At 36.7% G+C, this 19,616-nt stretch overlaps 1 protein-coding gene across 2 annotated transcripts in view; it reads right to left on the reverse strand.

The window, feature by feature from the left end:
• Positions 1-19,616, reverse strand: part of LOC145269851 (calcium-independent protein kinase C-like) — a 323,130-nt gene that overhangs the window by 105,619 nt on the left and 197,895 nt on the right. For both annotated transcript variants that reach the window (XM_080125580.1, XM_080125579.1), the window contains exons 3-6: positions 16,360-16,516; positions 8,776-8,807; positions 5,097-5,179; positions 2,198-2,327 (exon numbers count right to left, since the gene is read on the reverse strand). In XM_080125580.1, the coding sequence (XP_079981706.1) occupies positions 2,198-2,327; positions 5,097-5,179; positions 8,776-8,807; positions 16,360-16,516 (402 nt within the window). The remainder of the gene's footprint in view (positions 1-2,197; positions 2,328-5,096; positions 5,180-8,775; positions 8,808-16,359; positions 16,517-19,616) is intronic.

The raw sequence follows: 19,616 nt of genomic DNA on the forward strand, positions 1-19,616 counted from the left end.
GGAAATAGGGTACGATTATGAATATCTCCAGTATCAAATAATCCTTAATAATCCTTATACACAGTGAAATTTACTTTATGTATGAAAAGCAATGAGGAGAGATATAATATATCTATTCATGTCTGAAAGTGACACAATGTCTAACGAGCGAGATTGGAAATGTGCCACAGTACCTCTTCAGGCGATACAGCTTATACAAAAACAAAGTTTGCAATAAAAATATCAGATCGTCCTCATCACAGGGAGTTAATATCACCTGAAGAGGTCTCTACTGATCCAAGTTATGACAAGGATGGAGTACTGCTGCCACATCTGGGCAGGAGCTGCTAAAAACAGCCTATCCTGCCTTGACAGAGTACAAAATAGACTTTGTGGCTTAGTGGGGGATGTCCTTTTCTCTTCCCTGCAACCTCTCTCCCACAGAAGAGACATTGCGAGCCTGTCTTTGTTTTATCGTTACTTCCATGGCAAGTGCTCGTCTAAGCTCCAATCTCTGGTCCCCCCCTCGCCAATCTTTTACGAAAAACACCTGTCTAGCTGAAACCACTGTCAATAATTTTCCCCACTCTTTATCTGTGCCTAAATCAAAACGTAAATTCCATGAACAAAGCTTCTTTCTTAGAAGTGCACGCCTATGGAACTCTGTTCCGTTTGCCTGTTTCCTACCTGACTACAACTTGTATGTCTTCAAGTCCAACATAAACAAATTCCTGATAAACCACCCTTTTAAGTAAGACACTTTATCAAATCTCCATTACCAATGATTACGGCAATATTATCCCATTGATTTCTGTACACGTAATAATCCTTATCCCTGAGTGGCTTCCAGGCCTTGATAAGTGGTGACTACCAAGAAAAAAAAAAGGACCATTTGCAACACCCTCAAAATGCATTGCTGGATTGCTATGAAGACCAAGGACGTAGCTAGAGTAATGAAAACCGTTTCTGGCCACCGTTAAGGTCTTTGGTGCGAAGTCGGCTTGAAAGTTAACACCAAATTGTACCTGAATGTGCTGAAGAGTGTGGTGATTCCCCTGGTGCAATCAGGTTGCCACTGGCAGATCTTGGATGTAGCAGTAGGACTCCGTGTTGACCCATAAGTCTGAAGGGACCCAGGCTTGGCTTCAGAAGGAGTGCTACGACACGACATTCTACCCTTTTCTCACTGGCCTCCCCTGTCCTCCCCCGACCTTAACCTGCTGGACTACTTCGTTTGGTCACACATCGAGAACATCACCAACATGACCTCCCACAGTAGCAAAGCCAGCCTGATTGCTGCCATCCGCTGAGTATTCGCTGAGCTTGCACTGATGCTTGTGGAAAAGGCATGCTTCCAGTTCTAGCCATGTATCGAGGTGGTGATTGAGGCTGAAGGCGGCTACATTGAATAAATGTCAGCTTTACTAGATAATCAAGTTACCTGAATTGATTTATTTTTATAAAATTTAAAAAGAAAAATTAAGCTGTAGTTTTTTTTTTTTTTTTACGGCGACATTTTTATTGTTCCATATCACTATGTCAGGCTTGTGTATGTGTGAGATTATGCGTACGTGTGAAATTGAGTATGTGTGTGTGTGTGTGTGTATGTGTACTAGTGTGTAGGTGTGATATTGTGTGCATGTGTGATATTTGGTATGTGTGTATGTGTATGATATTGTGCAATATATGTGTGTGTGATATAGTGTATGTATGTGTGTTATTGTGTGTACGTGTCAGATTGTGTGCACGTGTGATACTGTGTGTAAGTTATATTGTATGCCCGTGTGATATTGTGTGCATGTGTGATATTGTGTGTATGTATCCAGTAACATGAGATAAATTTTCCAATTAATTATTTATAAAATTTGGGATCTTTTTTTTAACTGTTATTTCATCCCAAACAAAGCACAGTTCTGCTTAGATGTAAGGGGTGACTCGTTGGGATCAAATATATAGGAAGTTAAGCAACAATATGTCTGTTTACATTAAAGTTAAACTTTTGCATGTCAGTAGAGTCAGGAAAGGAGGAAACAGGGAGAGAATTTCAAAGTTGGAGGGAAGAAACTATTAGAATAGAATGTTTTCTGGCATCTATCGAATTTCTAGGGTGTAGGGACTGGATTTAGCTGCTTGTCTGGTTTGTCAGAGGGTATTTACGTCAAAGCAATACAAGTGCTTTAAGTTTGTCAGAACACATTTAATCAAAATACTTGCTTACCTGCACATTGCAATCCTTGTTTGAATATTCCGTAGAGCAGTGAACCACAATGGTCACAAAACGTCGGTCTCTTGTAGTTGTGGACCATAAACCGATGTGGCACATTTATGTTGAATCTGGCACCACTGACCTGGAACGATTTTTAGAAAGACACCTAAATAACAAGAATCATTGGCAACAAACAATATACAATATTAATTGGCAGGGTCTAATGTGATGTTAGGCTGTATAAGGGTGTTAACTTTCATCAAAATGTTCCTTCATTAATCAGATTTTTCTAATTATCGATTTTTGAACCTTATTGGAGATATTCCAGTACAAAACCTATCTAAGAACACTCCCAGAAATATAAAATACATTTGTGTGAGATTACAAAAAAAATCAAGTAATACTTGAGACAAATAAGTGTTTTTTTTTTTACTTTATATTCAGTCCAAATAAGGCACACTGCCACTAAAACATTCGGGGCTACTATGATTAAGGGCACAATTTATATGTGAATTACATATCATACCTCAGAAGTAAGGTTGAACACCAAAATCAAAAATGTCTGCATCTGTTATGACTGTGAAACTTGGCCTGTGCAGGCAAGTGACCTACACAAACTCTAAGTATTCAACCATCACTACCTATGTCGCATCCTCCATGTCTGCAGACAACAGTTGATCCTCAACAGTACAATTCTGTTGCAATATTTAATGGGGAGTATGGTCCGTCACAGTTGGGACATTCTATTTATAAACGATGCTGCTAGAAACTGACGAATCGAATTAATTCACTTTCTGCTACCAACCAATCAGAAACCAGGATTGCTCGATAAAAATTAAACCTTTTTCTGTAGCAACTTTGCATGTTTTCTTTGTGTCAACATGGAAAGAGTCTTCTGCTTTCCAACTCAAGAATTGTCTAAGAACCAGTCACCTCCAGGACTTGTATAGAACAACTAACCATCGGAAACTGTTCTGAAACTAAACATGGCTTTCAACTCAAGAAATTCACATTCGCTGTAAGGTCCACTCCCTTTAAAAATCTCTCCTTGCTGGGTGCCTTTGTTGGTTCATCCACGCCCTTCAACAACACCCAGATGACTTAATCCATGAAGTCATTGGTCCAGCACTGCCACAAAACTGGAAGAAACATCGTGTGGTTAACTCCAAACATTAGGACAGTGAAGCTGAACATATTCTGTGCCCTTACATTTTCAGGGTTCGTCATAGGAACCGCGAATGGCTTTCACTTAGAACTGAAGTTGCTGTAGAAATTGATTGCTCACAGCTTACAACGAATCCAGTATCCCAGTTAAGCAATGTTGAGCCTGATCATTGCTAAAATGGGTGACGAATTTGGCAATTCCAGGTGCTGTATGTAGGAGGACGTTGACACTTCCCTTCAAAAGTTGCAAAAACCTAACGTCGTCATTTCCCCTAACGGGGATATACATGCGACTGGGGACCGTTTGTAAATTTCATACTTCCATGAAACTTCCTCCTTTGGAGGAAGCCAGTTAAACCCGAATAGGGTTGGTGCTGACTGCACACAAAGGCGAATGGAGATGTATTAATTATATGTGGTGACCTCATAGGGACCTACTATACTAGCACTACCTTCCCTCTACGACTTGAAGCTAGTTACCCTACACCACTCCCTTCAAAAAACAAAGTGTGCCCGAGATAACTATGCAGCAGGTGCTCCAATCAGTGATTAACCGCGACAAGATAGAAATGTTGAGTCTTGTAACTGCATCCCCAGTAATTACTACTGCCTTCCATAGTTGTTACCTCACCACATTTTGGTTAACTAATCATGGTGAAGCAACAACAACCATGGAAGGTGGTAATTACTGCGGATGCAGTTACAAGACTTAGCATTCATATCTCGTTGCGGTTAATCACCTGAAGAAGGCCAGAGGATGAGTTGGCCGAAACATGGTGAAACAACAACGGAGATGAGGATAACAGTCTTCAAATAATCAAATAAATCAATACGAGAACAGCAGTTTGAATAATTCAAATAATACAAATTATTAATCCTCATCTAAAAAATTCGAAGACATAGTGGGGTATTGTTATGTTCTGTTTGAGGGATTGACCCTTTTCAAGGTTTTACCTTCTGTCCGAGAAGATTTTAGTTGATGGCTAGTCAACTATGGGGCCGCTCAGGCATTTTTCATAGGGCAGAGTGCATTTCACTTCATGCATTAGCTTTTTTTAAACTTCGCCTGACCTTGTGCCAAACTTGTTGTAGGGGGAGGTAACTAATAAATGCCCACAATCTGACTTTGGCTTTTGACTTTGGCTGATAAATTTAATTCTAGAAAATGAGATGATTGTGAAATCAATCTCATGCCATATGCAGAGCGGAAAAAAAAAAAAAAGATCCGATTTTTGATTCATAGATTGGTTTTGAAGTGTTAGTTATCAGGGGTTCGAATTCCTCGTGAAGTGGAGCTCTTCAGTTAGAAAAAAAATAAAAATAACAAAATAAAAATGAGAAATAAATAATATTACAAAAAAGAAAAAAAACAAAAACTTTCAATGAAAGACGTTGATTATCATAAAAAAAATTAGAAAAAAAGAGAAAAATAAATAAGATTACAAAAAATGTTTACAAAAAAAAAATATTTCAATGAAAGACGTTGATCATCACAAAATAAAAAAAAAATTGCAAAAAAAAAAAAAATTATGAAAGAAATTTACAAAAAAAAATAAAAAATATTTCAATGAAAGACGTTGATCATCACAAAATAAAAAAAAAATTGCAAAAAAAAAAAAAATTATGAAAAAAATTTTACAAAAAAAAAAAAAAAAAAAAGCGTTGATCACGATACTGTTCACACAATACAAAATCAATAACAAGAATTAAGTTTCCAAACTAAACCTAACTCTCATGGTTATCATACCTCCTCAGTGGCTGCCTCCCGCGATCCGGGACATTTCGTTACGACTTGCTCATGACATCGCTTATGTACAACACAAGTACACACTGCAAAGAATAGAAAGAGAAAAAAAAACTATTATAATTGTAAATATATTTGTTCAGTATTGCTGTATTGTATGACATATTTCTAATTGTAAATGTAAATTTTTTTATGTCCATAGATAAACTAACTCAATACAGGCCAATAAGTCTCCTGTGCGTCATGAGTAAGCTGCTGGAATCTGTGTTAAATACAGAAGTAATCAACCATCTCAACAAAAATAACCTTCTTAGAGACACTCAATATGGTTTCCGTTCTGCTAGATCTACAGCAGATGTGCTTACAGTTATATCTCATAGGATTAGCAAATCTCTCGACTGAGGCAACCTTTCTAGGGCAATTGCTCTTGACATATCTAAGGCCTTTGATAGGGTATGGCATAAAGGTTTACTTCACAAGATCTCTAGCTATGATATAGCTAGAAATGTCTTCTCAATTATTAAATCATTTCTTTCTGATAGGTTCATAAGAGTAGTAGTTGAGGGGCAAAAATCAGAAGCTCACAGTATTAATGCTGGTGTCCCTCAGGGGTCCATCCTGGGCCCAACTCTTTTCCTGATCTACATTAATGATCTTCCAAATCACATCCTTACATCATTTGTAGACATTTATGCTGACGACACTACCATCTATGGTAGCACATCTAAGAAAACGACCAAGTTCTCTCCGATTCTCTCTCCTCTGATCTTGTACACGTAGTACAATGGGGAAAGGAGTGGCTGGTTACTTTTAATGCATCTAAAACCAAGCTTCTCTCTTTACATCATCAACATTCTAATCCACATTTGGCATCAATTGAAATGAATGGCTCTCGTCTTCAGGAGGCCTCAAGTTTTGACAAGCTTCTGGGCTTGATGATTACTCCTGATCTTAAATGGAACATGTACATCAAATCTGTTGCCAAGGCCGCTGGAAAAATGGGATCTTTCTATCGATCCGGTAGATATCTCACTGCTAATGCAATTCTCTATCTATATAAGAGCCAGGTACGTCCAAGGATGGAATACTGTTGCCACATATGGACAGGAGCTGCTAGGAAGGACTTATCCTGCCTTGATAGAGTTCAAAATAGACTTCGTAGCCTTGTAGGAGATGTCCTTTTCTCTTCCCTGCAACCTCTATCTCACAGAAGAGATGTTGCGAGTTTGTCTCTGATGTATCGTTATTTTCATGGAAAGTGTTCGACTGAGCTTCAATCTATGGTCCCCCCTCGCCAAACTTTCACAAGAAACACTCGTCTAGCTGTAAACACTATCAATAATTCCCCCCACTCTTTATCTGTGCCTAAACCTAAAGGTAGATTCCATGAACAAAGCTTCTTTCTTAGAACTGCACACCTGTGGAATTGTCTTCCGTTTTCCTGCTTTCCGGATGACTACAATATGGTTGTGTTCAAGTCTAACGTAAATAAGTTCTTGATGAGCCGTTCCATATAAGTTATCAAATTTACCAAATTTTCATTACTAATGATTACTATATTGTCCAATTTCTACTGTACACTCTTTAACCCTTATCCTTCAGTGGCCCCTTGGCCTTGATAATGTGGTGATGCCTGTGTAAAAAAAACCCAAAAAAAACCAATGAGTTTCAAATACATGGGTGGATAATCTACCACCAATATATATCTAAAAGGTGGGGGGGTTTTTTTTCATTGTTTTATAGTCAGGGAACTTTAAAATAAGTCACAGAAAAATACTTCTATTATACAAAGATGAGGTTTATTCCAAAGACTAATTTTGGCATTTATAAATTAAATACAATTTTGGGCATATAGACTGCCGCTTACATGTATATGGCGTAATCTAGAACATTGGATACGAAATTCCATCATGCATTTGCAAGTCACTTAAGCTTTGTAAAATTAATAATTTCACAAAATATCAAGTAACCTCATTAAATTATTTTCTTTGGGGATATGTGAAGTTCCATGTGTAAGCTGATAAACCAGACACAATGGACAACTTGGAACACAACATTTAATGTGTTATTGTCAAAATGCAGCCTAAATGAACAGAAATCAAAATGAAATTAAATGGCTCCCAGCTATTATCTTGCGTACTAGTTTGCCGCAGCACAATGGTTGGGAACCACTGGTTTAAGGTTTAAGATATAAGATATATATAAACGAGTTGACATCGTTCTCAACATGCAAATGAAAGCTGATTACACATTTCTTGTCTTATTGGAAAGGTTTTTTCCAATGTGTCTTCCATTTTTCTTTTTAATCATCAGCCTCCGCAAAGTTGATACAACAAGCTATGTAAATTATTTGTAAAAAGTTTTTGACTTGTAATGGGTGTATGAGACGAATGGATTCGCCAATCATTTTTATAACCAACGGTTGTGCTAAACAACCAATCAAAACGTCGCAAAATTATAAAAATCGTCGAATTTTGGATTCAATCAGTTTGCCATTTGCTATATCACGGACTGCATTTAATTCTTCACCGCCATCTTGGTTACTGATCTGAACTACACCGGCATCTTGGTTACTGATCTGAACTACGCCGTCATCTTTGTTCAACATAATATCTCAGAACTTAAGAGGTTAACTACGCCACGGACCGCATTTGATTCTTGGTCGCCATCTTGCTTACTGATCTGAACTAAGCCGCCATCTTTGTTGAACACAAATGTCTCAAAACTTAACAAATTGACTTTATAATTACCAAACACTAAGGTTTCTCTGTACAAGGGTTTGTCAGGACAACCTGGCATGATGATACTCTTCCCTATAAATAGACCCTGACTAAATATTCAAAATCACATCATATTCTCAGCCCAAATAAGATCTCATTATGGATAACACACAGTGGCTTATACGAGGAATGGTGCACCTTCTCCAAATGATGTTGCCGATAGTAACAGCACTAAACTGGATACTCCACCAGACTAGATGGATTCTTGTCCAGGAATCCAGTAAGACCAGGAGACGACAAGAAAGATATATGATAATATATTCAAATGGTCAATGGGGAGAGAAAAACTAATATTCTTAACTTCTTTACTAACTCAGTGTTTGAGAGGTCAAGGAGAACTTTAATGAAATATTCAAATACCTATGTATATCATATAGAGATCAAGTGTTAGCCCCTAGGAAGGGACCTCTTGATTTCTGAAGTAAAATGTAACAAAAAATAATCTCAGATGTTTGCATGTCGTTTACATGATTAAGAGACGAAAAGAAAGATATATGATAATATATTTAAAAACAAAAAAAAAGCCGAGCATGCAGGACCTTGTCTTTCATGATTGAAAAATTTACTTTCACCATAACTAATGTTTGTGCAAAATTCAAAAAAAGAATCCAGGGCATGGTTACTGAAAAAAGTGCAAACAAATAAACAGATGAATGATTTGAGAGCAATTTTATCCCTATAATGCTCATTGGGGGTGGCGGGCATCAAAGTTATCCCAGAAAATCCGTTTTGGTAAAAATTTACTTTTACCATGACTAATGTTTGTGCAAAATGTTTAAAAACTCCAAGGTGTAGTTTTTGAGAAAAGTGTGAACAAGCGAACGGATGAACAGAAGTAAATTACTAGGTCCAATCCCTTCTTTGTCGGGGGACCAAAAAAAGGAGAAAAACTGACTACTAACCTTGACACTGGTAACCTTGCTTCCAGAGACCCCTGGAAAAAAAGAGAAAAGAGATTAATGTTTAAACAACAACAACTGATGATTATTGCACTAAAAGGCCTCCATACTTCTTTTAGTCATTAAATTTTAAACAGTTGCCTAAAGCAGTGCACACATTTTATTACTATGGATGCTCACAAATGAATAGTTCAACATCTCTCTCTTAAATTGAAATGACTATCTTTACATCAGGCAACTCAGAGCTGGCGCAATCCACAATGACACAACATGCCTTAGGTTGACCCAAGACTACTGAGGGTGGTGGAGATGAAGAATATTTCAGCAGTGCTGTGGAGGTTTCTGTAATTTTATTTTCTGCTTATTTATGATGTAGTTTAAGCAAAAATTATATATTGCTTTTAGCAGTAATCATATGAAAAAAAAAATTGTAATTGATAGTTTTTATGCAAATTTATTTATCTTTTTAATAAGACCATACAGAAATGAAAAGAAAAAAGAAATCAATTTGCCTGAACTTGTGTGTGGGATAAAGATACTATTTTCTTTTTTTTTTTTTTTTTTTTTTACAACTTAGAAATGAATAGCAATCAAGAATCAAGTCACCTGCCCCCCAAAGAAAAGACTAAAATGAAACATTTCTTATTTTTAACATGCCTACAAATCTTATATCAATTATGCATTTTATTTATATTTACTAACAACCAATATGGATTTTGTCCTGTACGATCAACAGCTGATGTGCTGACTGTATTATCACACCTGTGGCAACAAGTTTACTATGATTTTCTGATTTAAAAAGTGAAATTAAGCTTTAATGGTCCCACTAAATTCAAAGTGTAAATGATGACCCCGTTCAAATATGAACTTTTTCAGCTGTATACGATTGGTTCGTAGATCAACTGGAGTGGACCAATTAAAATATGCAGCTAATTTAGAAGTTGACATGTTAGTTGTGAATTAAGATACAAAACAGCTGGTTTCGTTTAATCCTGTTAAAAGTCAGCTTGTGTTTTTTAATCGTAGGCGTGTTCCGTTTTCTTCTTCAAGGTACTCATGGAGGGCTCTTCTCTTGAGTCTTTCTTTCTCATCAAATCTTTATTGGAGTTCATATATTAAATCCATTGCTCTTTCTACTTCTTGTAAAATCGGTTCTATCTATTGCTCTAAGCACTTTCTAACGCCTTTCTCTGTTGCTACAAATCTACAATCATGGAGTATTGTTGTCATATTTGGTGAAGGTTTGTCCCATTGAAAGGTTCTTGATTAATTGTAGAAACGTATCTGTAATTTGATTGGGCCAACAATTTCTTCTTTCCTACAACCTCTCTTACAGATGTGATGTTGCTAGTCTTTTCTACAAATACATTTAACCACAATTTTCAGTCATGTCTACAAATACCATTATAGCATGCATTCCTCAGAATTGTCTGATTTATTTCCTGCTTCCTTTGTTTCAGCTTGTTTGACTTGATGGTCTAGTGGTCTTCATCAATTCGCTGTTTTAATACCTCATTGTAATAAGCTTCTGACACATGTTCTTCAGGATTGTCTGATCTATTCCCTGCTTCCTTTGGTTCAGCTCATTTGACTCGTTGCTCTAGTGATCTCCATCAATTTGCAGTTTTAATATCTCACTGTAATATAACTTCCTATTCCAGCAACTTTTTTTCAAGAACTGCTAGGTTGTGGAACTCTCTTCCTGCTCCCTGTTTTCCTTCTATTCACAGCCCTGTTCTTTCCAAGACAACCCATTGCTCTTTCTACTTCTTGTAAAATCGGTTCTATCTATTGCTCTAAACACTTTCTCACACTCAAGGCATTCTTTATTTCTGAAAATCTACTATCTGAAATTGTAGTCATATTTCAGTTGGTGAATCTCTGTTCCATTTGGGGGTCCTTGATAAGGTGCAGAAACGTAATCTGTAATTTGATTGGTCCCACTATTTCTCCTTCACTGCAACCTCTCCCTCTCACACACAGATGTGTTGTTGTCAGTCTTTTCTACCATAATTTTCCGATTTAAAAAGTGAAATTAAGCTTTAATGGTCCCACTAAATTCAAAGTGTAAAATGATGAGCCGTTCAAATATGAACTTTTTTCAGCTGTATATGATTGGTTCGTAGATCAACTGGATAGGACCAATTAAAATATGCAGCTAATCGAAAAGTTGACATGTTAGTTGTGAATTAAGATACAAAACAGCTGGTTTCGTTTAATCCTGTTAAAAGTCAGCTTGTGTTTTTTTAATCGTAGGCGTGATCTGTTTTCTTCTTGAGGGTACTCATGGAGGGCTCTGCTCTTGAGTCTTTCTTTCTCATCAAATCTTTCTTGGAGTCCATATATTAAATCCATTGCTCTTTCTGTTTCCTCATAAAATTGGTTCTCTCTATTGCTCTAAATGCTTTCTCACACCTGAGGTGTTCCCTTTCTCTACAAATATACTATCGGACCATGTTTGGCGTCGTGCTGTCATAATTGGGCTTGTGTCCCATTTGAAAGTTCTTGATAAATTACAGAAACGTAATCCGTAATTTGATTGCCCCCCCCATACTTTCTTCTTCACTAAAACCTCGCTTTCGAAGACGTGATGTTGCTAGTCGCAGTCTTTTCTACAAATGCTATTATGGCATGCGTTCTTCAGAATTGTCTGATCTATTTTCCTGCTTCCTTTGTTTCAGTTCATTTGACTCATTTGTCTAGTGGTAGATTCTTTTCAAGGATTACAAAATTGTGGAACTCTTGGTCTTTATTAGTTCTCTGCAACCTTTCTCTCACAGACGTGATGTTGCTAGTCTCGATCTTTTCTACAAATACTATTACGACACATGTTCTTCAGAATTGTCTGATCTATTTCCTGCTTCCTTTGTTTCAGCTCGTTTGACTTGTCAGTCTTCATCGATTCATTGTCTTAATACCTTGTTGTAATATAGCTTCCTATTCCAGTAGATTCTTTCTAAGGATTGCAAGTTTGTGGAACTCTCTTCCTGCTCACTGTTTCCCTTCTACTTACAGCTTTGGTCTTTTCAAGATTAAGACTTAATAGGCATCTTGTCTTTGCAATAATCAGCTTCCGTCCTTGTTAGCGCCTTACATCAAGTGCAGAAACGTAATCTGTAATTTGATTGGTCTCAATATTTCTTCTTCACTGCAACCTCTCTCTGTGTGTGTGTCTCTCTCTCTCTCTCTCTCTCTCTCTCTCTCTCTCATAGATGTGTTCTTGTTGGTCTCAGTCTTTTTTTGTAGAAGAGAGAAGATTTCAGGTCAGCAGGGTCTTTTGACAACATTTCTAAAATTGACCAATATACCAAATGTTAAATCATGAAGACACCACCAGATAAAAATGTCCACGAATGCACAGCATATTTTACAGACTGACCCAGTGGAGCTAAAAGTTTTGATTACTTGTATACGTTCGACTTTTGTTGAACATATTTGTGCTGCTGAATCTCTTTCCCATTTGAGGGTCCTTAATAAATTGCAGAAACGTATCTGTAATTTGAATGGCTCACAATTTCTTCTTCACCGCAATTTTCAGTCATTTCTACAAATACCATTATAGCATGCATTCCTCAGAATTGTCTGATTTATTTCCTGCTTCCTTTGTTTCAGCTTGTTTGACTTGATGGTCTAGTGGTCTTCATCAATTCGCTGTTTTAATACCTCATTGTAATAAGCTTCTGATTCCAGTAGGTGAATTTGTAATTTAAGTATCAATATTTTCCTTCGTTATTTGAACCTTATAACTAACTAGCGAGGGGTACCTGGTGTTGCCCGGGTGTTTGGTGGTGAGTGTGGAAACTCCGGGGATGGGGCAGTTAAAAAAAAAATGTTTTGGTAGGTAAGTATGAGGATCGAACCCGAACTGTTGAGGCAAAGTTGTAAATTAAAGTGTGAAAAAAAAAAAAAACTTGCGACGTTAACCATTGCCCCACCGCGAGATGCTAACGGAAACACGTTTTAATTTATTTAATTACTTGGATTTGGCAAGTGCCCGTTTTAATAACTTAATGAGGTCAAGTTTGACTGCGGGATAGTATTTCATTTACTGCTGAACGCTTCCCCCCCCCCCCCAAGATGTTATAGGAAAAAGACTAACCCACATGCGGCGAGCGACAAATGTTGAATATTTATCTTCCCAAAGTCAAGCAAATTAAATAGACAGGCGAGCTTCGTTGTTAACTGTGAGATATTACGATTTCTATGTGATATAAAAAGTTTTAAAAGTTGTGAACCGACCGACCGCTTCTCTGAAAAAAGCCTTTTGTAGACATACAGAAAAAGCGAACACACATACATACATTTTCGCTTTTATATTTATAGATTAAATAAATTTTGTAATATAAATAATCTTGCTGAAAGGATGGAGGAGACAATCTTTGATCAGCAGAATTAGTGCGTTTCCGAATGGGGGAGGGGGGAGGCAGCATATCCAATGGTAATATAAACAATTTAGAAGGTGTTCAGAAGTTTACAAGGTTATATGGGATAAGCAATGAAAAAATGTCTCATTGAAGAATCAAGCAAAAATCAAGAAAATTACTTTTGGAGATTTTTGTTAGCTTAATGCACAAAATTAGAAATACCAAGGTGGACGCTCATTTGAAATGGGATCGACAATAAAAAGAACAAAGAAAAGTATATAGTTAAAAAAAAATATATATATTAAAAAAACAAAAAACAAATACAGACAAGGTGTAAATAGAGAGAAAGAAAAAAAAAATCCTGCGCGTGCATGGTCCCTTTCTGGTCCCTGCATGTGAGATGACGCCACAAAAAATAGTGAAGAAATGATGAATGTGGAAGTGTGAAGGGCCAACGTTGCCTTCACATTTTCACCAAGTTTCAGAAAAATCTAATGGATGGAGCAAAAATTATGGGGGAAAAAGTGCCATTTTTTGCAATTTTGGAGCATTTGTGACCCCTTTTGAGCTCCTGGGAACACCGAATTCCAGTGAAAATGGATAAACGACGCAGTTTCACACCGTAACATGTATATTTAAATTCAGCACCATGGAAAACCACTATACAGACATAAATATCAAGTTTTTGAGTAATATGAAAAAAGAGTTCCAAAAAGGCATGTTTTTTTTAGCTCTAAAAATCCCAGAGAGATGCGAACCAGAATTTTGCCAAGGTCACCCTGACTGAATTTATATTAAGAAAAATGGCCTCCACAATTTGGCCAAGTTTCAGGAAAATCTGATGGATGGATCAAATGCTATGGGGTAAAAAGTGTAATTTTTGGCCATTTTGGGTCATTTTTGACCTCTTTTGAGCCCCTGAGGATGTCAAATCCCAGTGTAAATGGATAACAATGCAGTTCCAGGCCTTAACACATGTATATTTGAGTTTGCCACTATGAAAAACCACTATATAGTCGGACATATCAAGTTTTTGTTGAGAAATATGAAAAAAAAAGCCACAAAAAGAGGTATTTTTAGCACTAAAAGTCCCCGGAGACGCGAACCTGAATTTTGCCACGGTCACCCATACTGAATTTATATTAAGAACAATAGCTTCCACATTTTGGCCAAGTTTCAAAAAAATCTAATGGAGGGATAAAAAATTATGAGGCAAAATGTGTCATTTTTGGCCATTTTGGGGTGTTTTTTTACCTCTTTTGAGCTTCTTTTTTTTTTTTTTTTTTTTTGTGCACATCTATTTAATGAAATGCAGTTTGTTGCGAAACTTCAGGAAAAACTAATGGACGGTTATCCGGCAATAGTCCGGACTAACAGAAGCACGGAAGCCACTGAAAACATAGGTCCCTCTCCGATAAATCGGGGAACCAAAAAGAAAGTTTTTTTCCAAGGGCTGCAAGGTTGATTAATCAGTTTCATCTGACGCTTCTTGATGAATTGTAGAAACATTTGTAATTTGTTTGCAGCCACCCTTTCTTCTTCTTCACTGCAACCTCTTTTACATACGTGATGCTGCTAGTCTCAGTCTTTTGTATGTATTCTTCAGAATTTTCTGATCTATTCTCTGCTTCTTTTGTTCAAGCTCGTTTGACTTGTTGGTTTAGTGGTCTTCATCAATTTGCTTTTTTTTTATCCCTCATTGTAATACAGTTTCCGATTCTTGTAGTTTCTTTCCAAGAACTGCGAATTTGTAAAACAAAATCCTCCTGAACTGTTTTTTAACCTTAAGATGGATGGTTCTGCTCTTGAAGTAAAAAAAAAATCGACTCTGAAAATTTTTGGTCTGTTTTTTTTTTTATCAAATCTTTCTTGGAGTTCATATATGAAATCCATTGCTCTTTCTGCTTCTTCGTAAAATCGATTCTCTCTATCGCTCTAAACCCTTCTTCACAAACAAAATAATTCTTTATCTCTGCAGATCTACTATCAAACCATGTATGGAGTATTGTTGTCATATTTGGATTATTGAATCTATGTCCCATTTGATGTTTCTTTATAAATTGCAGAAACGTAATCTATAATGAGATTGGCCCTACTCCATCTCCTCTGCAACCTCTCTCTCACAGACGTGATGTTGCTAGTCTCAGTCTTTTCTTTAAACACTATCATGGTATGTCTTCTCCAGAAGTGCTTGATCTATTTCCTGCTTCTTTTGCTCCTGCTCATTTGAGTTGTCGGTCAACTGGTCTTCATCGATTCGATGGTTTAATAAATTATTAGAATACAGATTAGATGCTGCTAGTCTCAGTCTTTTGTATGTATTCTTCAGAATTGTCTGATCTATTCCTGGCTTCCTTTGTTCCAGCTCTTGACTTGTTTGTCTAGTGGTCTCATTTTAAAAAAAAAAATTTTATATTTAATTTACACCCCAAACAAGGCACAGTGCCACTTTAATGTAGGGGGCTACTATCAGGGACTTAATTTGCAGGGGCGTTATGAAGGGAGATGAGTAGCAAGATGTTTGTTCACATTTACTTGAACTTCTGCATGTCAGTACAGTTGGGAAAGCAGAATCCCAGAAGAGTGTTCCAAAGTCTAGCAGTTCTGGGGAATAAAACTATTGGTCTAGAAGGTTTTGTTACACCTAGGGATCTCTACTGTGAAGGGGTGGGATTTAGCTGCTTGTCAGGGGTATTTACGTCGAGAGGGCACAAGAGCATTCATCATCAGAGCATTCACCGTTAAAATACTTGTAGAACAGGCAGAGGGATGCAACATTTCGTCGATGGGGCAGAGGCTGATGCCTAGATGACAGTTCAGGACCTATCAGATTGGTAACTCTCTTTTGAACCCTGTCCAGGAGTGAGAGACTAGTAGCAGATGCACCAGCCCAAATATGACAACAATACTCCATACATGGGTGAATGGTGGCCTTGTAGAGGTACAAGATACTTTCAGGCGTAAGTAGCTTTCTAGCACAGTAGAGAGAGCCCACCTTCTTTGCAGCAGTCTTTTGGATCTCTCTTCCTACTGACTGTTTTCCTCCTATCTATAACCTTAGTCTTTTCAAGATTTCGGTCAATAGGAATCTCCTGGTAATTTTTTTTTGCAATCATCATTTTTCATTCTTGTCAACTTCTTACATCAAGTGGCTTCACACCATGTCTTGAGCGAAACAAAGTTTTTACTTATTTCCCTTACTGGTGCAAGATGGTCTACTTACCAAATGAAATCTCTGCACAACGAACAAAATGTTGGTTGTCTGAAGAATGTAGTCATGAATTTGTGTCCGTTAACTTGGTGGACACGACGGCGCATAGCCCCTCGTCTACGGTTAAGTAGCCCCTCCTTCTCCTTAAATACACGTTCCTTTGGCGGCTCTGAAAAAAAAAAAAAAAAAAATTATGTAAAAATTATATAACAACTAGCAGAGGTACCTGCATTACATGGGGTCATTAAAACTTCTATCTCTTCATCTTTTTTTACTTTTTTCCCCCTTTCCCTGGTTTCTCTCTACGGGGAAATTTATCTTTAGTTGCCCTTTAAAAACTAAATATATTTGTTTATAGCCAAATAGAAAAGTTACTAGCCAAACCCATGTGATTTTTGGAATATGACGTCTTTATTTCATGACAAGTGCATATATTGTAAAGATTTTTCTGTTTTCTTTTTGGCTTTTTTAAATAAGTGTAATTCTAAATTCACCAAATTTTATGTTAAGATGTAATGGTATAAACATTCGAATTCTTCAGATGTGTTTTTAACAGACTTTGTAAAAAAGAGTACATTGTCCTTCAAAAGAAACTTTATAGTTTTTCTTGGCCTTCGGGACAAGGTTTGGTTTTCCTGGCGATCCTAGCAGTAGCGCGCATGACCATTTGGATCACGCGCCTCAAGTTGGTCCACGAAGGGACATCTGTTCCTGATCGGGATCTGATCGTTTACTTTAAACATTTGCTTAAAGTAAAGATCAGATGCGATTGGAAGAGGTTGCCTAGAGTGGAATTTGACAAGAGGTGGGTGCACAGCACTAGTTTGTGCATCCGTCGAGGAGCCAAGTTTCAATACGTGTTCCCTCCTTAGGCATGGCATGGGCGGTGCTGGGTCCTACGGAACCCATCCCGCCTAGGTTAGCATTATAAGTTCAGTAAAGTAACTCTTGACTGGTGGTACAAATGAGATCCTGTTCCTGATTTTATTTTTTGGTATTAGAGAACCTCTGAGTCTGCCCAAACCCCCTGCTCCTCATCTTTATTTTCTGATGCCCCCGGTCATCCCCCTACTCAGAGGTCACCTTCCTACCCCCTCCATCCGTTGCTTTATTTTCTCCCACCTCCATTAAGGCCACTTCCCCAAACCCCATTAGGGATGCTCTGCTTGTTTTCGGTTCCCCGGAAAACAGTGGGGGATCTAGCCACATAGAATAGTACAGGGGGGGGGGTCTTACTAACAACACATTACTAGTTTTTTCCTTATTTTGAAATGAACATTTTCATTAGTTTTTTCCCACTCCACGAACATTTTATGCCAATTAATTCAAGAACTCTTTCTAATGAAATCGAATTTTATTTTCTCACACATACACACACACACATAAAAAAAAAAAAAAAAAAAAAAAAAAAAAAAAATGCACACACAACATACAGAAATGAATATACAAATTGTACATAGTTAAATTTTACATTGAACGCTGGGGTTATTAGTTAGATTAGGATCCACAGAGTGATTGAGGTATTTTGGTAAATGTTGCCAGTCAAGAGTAAGACTTCAAAGTCTCATCTGTTACATAGTCAAAAAGACCCTGTACCCTCCCCCTCCCAATTTCTTGTAGGGCCTTGTGCCTAATTTTGTTGAATTTAATTTTTTGTACGTTTTTTTATGTTCAATTTTTTCTTTCTCAATAAAATATATAAACAAGATCAAAGTGTAGTATCTGTTCTTCAGATGCTGCACTTCTATTTCTTGTTCTCTTTCGGTGGAGGAGAAATCCTTCACGACTGAGACAATTTTTATTTTTGTACCTTTTCTCCACGTTAAAAAACGACCCTGGTGTCTAACTCTGTCCCGTGGGGAGGCATAGTAAATAGGTACATGATTTGACTTTTTTCATTTTATTAAAAAAAAAAAAAAAAAAAGGTTAAGTAGACATTTTTCACTCTGTAATAAGCTTTGGAAGATTGTCAGTGAAAGAAATACAATCGCCAAAAGGGACCAAGTAAAGAATAGATATCCTGTAGCAGATGACGCCACCTGGCGGTGACAAGCGCACATTTCAACTAACACCGGTGATTCAACTTTGACACAAGCACATGGCGTCGGTTGTTTGTAAACACGTCAAATAGCAAACATGCTCGAATATTCGCCAGCAATTTTCTTTTTTTAACAGACTTTGTAAAAAAGAGTATATTGCCCTTCAAAAAATAACTTTTTTAAATATATTTACAAAACTTTTGAAAATTTAAAAGAAAAAATATATATTTACAAAACATTTTTTTTAAGTAAGTAACAAAATGAACGTATTTAAATAAAAGATATTTAAATAAATGGGTGTCTTTCTGCGGCGGCATCTGTTACAGGGTATCTATTCTTTACTTGGTCCACCAAAAGATAGGCGTTTCATTATTTCTAGCCACCATTTGAAAAGAATCACTTGTAAATGCGACCGTTTCACTCATAATGTAAAGCCTTGTACCCTCTCTTTCTTCTCCGCTCAATCCATTCTTTTTTTGTATACGTACAGACAATTCATAATGGAATGAACTCGATTAAAAAATTAGAGTCTCCTTTAGTTAGAAAATAATCTGTTCAAAAAAAAAAAACTCACAAAATCAAAAAAATGAATAAGTTTAGATATTATTCATCCTGATCCAAAACTTTGTGAGTGTTTGTTTTGTAAATTTTTAATTTTAGTCAAACTTAGAAACATTTACAGACAACTGCCTTTTATATAATTGACTAGCCTGGGTGCCCGGCATTGCCTGGGTGTTTGGAGGTGTGTGTTGAGCAAAAAAATTGGGTCACTGTTTATCAAGGCCCGGATGCCACTCTAAGAGAAGAGTTAAGTATTAGATAAATGGTAAGACAAGGCTAGATTATTTAAATGGACAGCACATTGACCAACTATTAGAATCAATTTTAAAAGAAGTGCTGATCCAAAACTTGACCTGAGGCTGCATCGGCATCTTGCATTGCTGTCAAGCAGCTGATAAAAACTGATGCGATTAGCCAATCAACAATTAGCTATAAGCAGACGACATTTTCAATGAAATCAATACATTGCAAAAAAAAAAAATAAATCAAAAAAAAAAAACCAGGAAAAATGATTATTTATTTTTTACTTTTCATTAAAATTTTTTTATTTGTTTTCATGAAAAAAAAAAAAAAAAAAAAAAAAAACCAGGAAAAATGATTATTTATTTTTTACTTTTCATTAAAATTTTTTTATTTGTTTTTATGAAAAAAAAAAAAAAACCCCAGGAA

The sequence above is a fragment of the Euprymna scolopes genome, chromosome 45, assembly GCF_053919585.1.
Source record: "Euprymna scolopes isolate OS-2025 chromosome 45, ASM5391958v1, whole genome shotgun sequence".
NCBI classification, from domain to species: domain Eukaryota; kingdom Metazoa; phylum Mollusca; class Cephalopoda; order Sepiida; family Sepiolidae; genus Euprymna; species Euprymna scolopes.